The 3939-nt window shown below is 44.4% G+C and overlaps 1 protein-coding gene across 1 annotated transcript in view; it reads left to right on the forward strand.

Moving 5' to 3' along the window:
• Window positions 1-3: 3 nt before the first annotated feature.
• Window positions 4-3939, forward strand: part of LOC104521078 (putative adenosylhomocysteinase 3) — a gene marked incomplete at both ends in the record, with an annotated part of 14291 nt that continues 10355 nt past the window's right edge. The window contains 3 exons of the mRNA XM_010162965.1: window positions 4-37; window positions 2736-2879; window positions 3568-3668. Coding sequence (XP_010161267.1) covers window positions 4-37; window positions 2736-2879; window positions 3568-3668 — 279 coding nt within the window. The remainder of the gene's footprint in view (window positions 38-2735; window positions 2880-3567; window positions 3669-3939) is intronic.

Consider the following 3939-nt stretch of genomic DNA (forward strand, 5'->3'; position numbering starts at 1 on the left):
AGCCTGGCCAGATCCCTCTGCAGAACCTCCCTAATTAGTTTAATTACCATAGTGCCATATGCACTGTTAGATACTATATGTATGGAACAGTAAAAACCATCTGCATATGAAAATCTGGTTGCCATCTAGGCAGGTTTTTTTTGTTTAAAAACATTACTTTCAGCCCCCAGAACCAAAATCTATGGTTTTAAAGAACCAAAATCTATGGTTTTAAAGAACCAAAATCTATGGTTTTAAAGAAACCTCTGCACAGATTAGCCTGTCTTCAAGGAAATAATCCTCCTTTAACTAATTAATCCGTCTGGAGTCGTTGATATACAGGAGCTTGGTATTATATAAGGTGCTCTGTCGTTATTGAAGCCAGGTTCTCGGTCCTTCAAGGTTGTGCACACAAATTCAGAAATATTTTGCCCTCAGCTTGTTATTTGCAGGGTTGGACTTGTCTTTCACACCCCGCTGAGGATGGAGTCTTTGCAGAGAAATTTCAGCAATGTATAATTCTCCTCCGTAAGCCGATTAAGACCCGAGCGGGTCTCGGGGAGCCTGGCACGCCGACAGTGGTAGCACTAAGCTTTTTTTCCTTGGGATTGTTCAAGCACTTCACATGAGCCAGAAGAGAAAGTAATCAGCTTGTTGGGTGCTGGAGGAACGACAAACCCATGGCCATGCTAGGGTTGAAGGGTTTAACTCCTTGGTTTGGGTTTTCTGGTGTGAAAATGCTAACAGAGGCATTGGAATGCCAGGTGGAGGGGTGGTTTGCCTTTATTCCTAAGTTCTCTGAAGAATCTCAAGCTTCACTTCCGGTCTGGATGCTTCTGGAAAGCTGCAGCTGTTGGTGGGTCGTGGTAAGACATGGGTTCAACCACGCCGTTCTTCCTATGACACTGCATAAGAAGTGCTCCCCCTTCGTGCTATCAAATTCCTTTGGCACAGAATTGGGGTAGAAAGTTGGGAATCTGTACTAGCTGTTGGGTAAAACAACTTCCTTGGGTGTTTGGTGTGGATCATTCCTTCTTGGAGACTCTACCTGGGAGAGAAGTTAGCTCATAGGTGCAGCAACACATCACCCAAAGCTGGTAGCTGTTGAGTTTGATTATGCAGCATTTCCTACTTAAAAGATTTAATCAATTATTTCCTGGTGGTGTGAAAGAAAGAGAGGTCCTCATAATATGAGATGCCCTCACACGTGCAGATCGTTTGGTAGCGATGCACAATATTGGCCAACTCCATTGAGGCTGTCATGGATAGTGCTGTTCTTACAAAAGTGGTCCTCTTCTGCTGTAAGAAATAATTTGGTGCCAGTTCTTGTGTTCATTTTAGAGGTACCACTTGATCTGGAGAGTAAAGACTTGGATTAAATCTTCCGGGTAGTTTCATAAGGAATGGAAGATCACCATGTGGATGAGGCTCTTGAGTTGGGTCTCAAGGTGTAGCTTCTGCCAGAAAGGAGGAGGAAGTGGTGGTATTGGTGATGTTGGTGAGGAGCTCAGCTGGATGAAGAGCCTTGTGCTCCAGTTCCTTTGTGTCTAGAAAGGAAAGAGGAGTGATGCTTTCGAGTTCATCTCCCAGCCTTACATGTTGCTTTGACTGCTGACACCAGTCATAGAAGATGAAAGAGGTCTGATCTCCCACATGGAGGCATATTCCAGAGGAAAACATGGCACAAATAGTCCTGATAAACTGGAAGTAGAAGTGGTGGCTAGTTAATTGTAGCTCAAATCAAAAATGGACTCTACGTGTGATTTTAATAATCAAAATAATGGGGAAAAGGGGATTTCTAACTCCAAGTGTTGGTTATTTAGAATAGAAAAGAAGAGGAAAATCCAAGGGCTGGATTGATCTGTCTGTAGATGTACAGAGTAGTTGGTTGTAAGGAACCACCGAGGTCATCTCGCCTCCCTGCCCACTCAGAGCAGGCCATTGCCAGCACAGGATCAGGTGAACCTGATCAAGGTCAGGTTGGACGGGGCTCTGAACAACCTGATTTGGTTGAAGATGTCCCTGCTCACTGCAGGGGGGTTGGACTAGATGACCTTGAAAGGTCCCTTCCAACCCAAACCATGCAGTGATTTTATGAGCCATGACTCTAACCAATTCCTGAAGTTCTCCGAGGATGGAGATCCACCACCTCTCCAGGAAACCTGTGCCAATGTTGCATTATCCTCCTGATGAAAAAATTTCTTCCCACCATCCCATGTAAGCTTTCCAAGCAGCAACTTGTGGCCATTGTCCTTATTGAGGAATGTTGACATTGAGCAAGTCCAAGGGCTGGGAATACCACCATAACTGAATAATAATCAATTAGCAAGGTCCACCATGCCCTTGTTTAAAATGAAACAGGGTTTTTTTTGCTGTCTTGTCTTAAATTACAACTCTTCCATGTTTTGGAAGTGCTGAAAACACTAATAGGCATTTTTGTTGGCTATTTTAGAGCTGTAAAGAGAGATGGGAGAAGGCCACAGAGGAACTTCAAAGCATGAGGAAATCAACCCATGGGGGACACAGGCAGTGCTCGAGCTAATCCCCTCTGTTGTGGTGTTGCAGTAGAAGTAGATGAGAGTGAGGAAGTCATTGCAGGAGAAGAGTTGATCCCAGCTGAGGATGGAAGGAGTTGCATGCAAGTGAAGAAGAACATCCATGGACACATCCAGCAGATCATCTGCACCTTTCCACCGCAGGTGGTTTGGCTTTAGGGAATATTTTGTTCTGTCTCTGACCTCCTTTTCTTTCTCCAGCTGCCTCCTACACAGACAGCTCTGATGATGAGACCTCCCCTCGAGACAAGCAGCAGAAGAACTCCAAAGGCAGCAGCGACTTCTGTGTGAAAAACATAAAGCAGGCGGAATTTGGGCGCCGAGAGATTGAAATTGCTGAACAAGGTAAAATGGGGCATGTTCCTCAAGCTCCACATTGTCTTGTGGGGTTCTTCCTTCCTCCAAATCTTCTTCTGAGGTGTTCAGTATGTTGGTGATTTCTTGACATCGTTCCTGTTAGAGATGGGAAAACTTTGATGGGATTTTGTGGGATGGAGAAGGAGTTACAAGGTCGCGCCGTGTAGCTCCAATCAACCAACTGCTGCAGGACTACTCTATAGTCCAATGCATTTTGTTAAATCAGTAGAAAAGATTGAAATCCATCAAATAAATTAGATAACTTTAGCTTGATTGTCTCCAAAAATCCTTAGCAAAGATGCAATGTTTAGGTAGTTGGAGGGATATCAGAGAGGCTGGTTAGAGCAACCAGTCCCAAGTCCTCCTCGATCTGAAGGAGATTTTCTTCCAGCCTCACCTGGGCATTCACAGGTAGAACTTTGAAAACATGATGATGCTTCATCCTAAATAGTAGGAAAAGATCTCAGAGGGCTTTTGGGTCCTTTTCAGCTGTGCCATGGCTGACTTGATCCCTACTCTCAATTTTTGGGGGGGTTTTTTTGAAGCTACCACAGTTGTACAAATGGATGGGAGCACCAAAGAGCAGGGCAAGAAATAATTCTGACTTTTTCCTCTGTGCTCATCTCTCTCTTTTTCCATCACATCGATGGACTTCTTCTTTTATTTTCTCTTTCAGAAATGCCTGCGCTGATGGCTTTGAGGAAGAGAGCTCAGGGAGAGAAGCCGCTTGCCGGGGCCAAGATTGTGGGCTGCACGCACATCACAGCACAGACAGCTGTAAGAACCCATCCAGAAACTCTTAGACAGGGATTTTCTACTGTTTAGCCTCTAAAATAGACCCTGAAATGTTTTTTATATATATATATATATATATATAAGGGGGCCTACAAGAAAACTGGGGAGGGACTTTTCATAAGGGCAGTTAATGACAAAACAAGGGGAAATGGGTTTAAGCTGAAAGAGGGGAGGTTTCGATTAGATATTAGGAAGAAGTTTTTCACTGTGAGGGTGGTCAGACACTGGAACAGGTTGCCCAAGGAAGCTGTGG

The sequence above is a fragment of the Antrostomus carolinensis genome, unplaced genomic scaffold (assembly GCF_000700745.2).
Source record: "Antrostomus carolinensis isolate BGI_N321 unplaced genomic scaffold, ASM70074v2 scaffold932, whole genome shotgun sequence".
In the NCBI taxonomy this organism is placed as follows: Eukaryota; Metazoa; Chordata; class Aves; order Caprimulgiformes; family Caprimulgidae; genus Antrostomus; species Antrostomus carolinensis.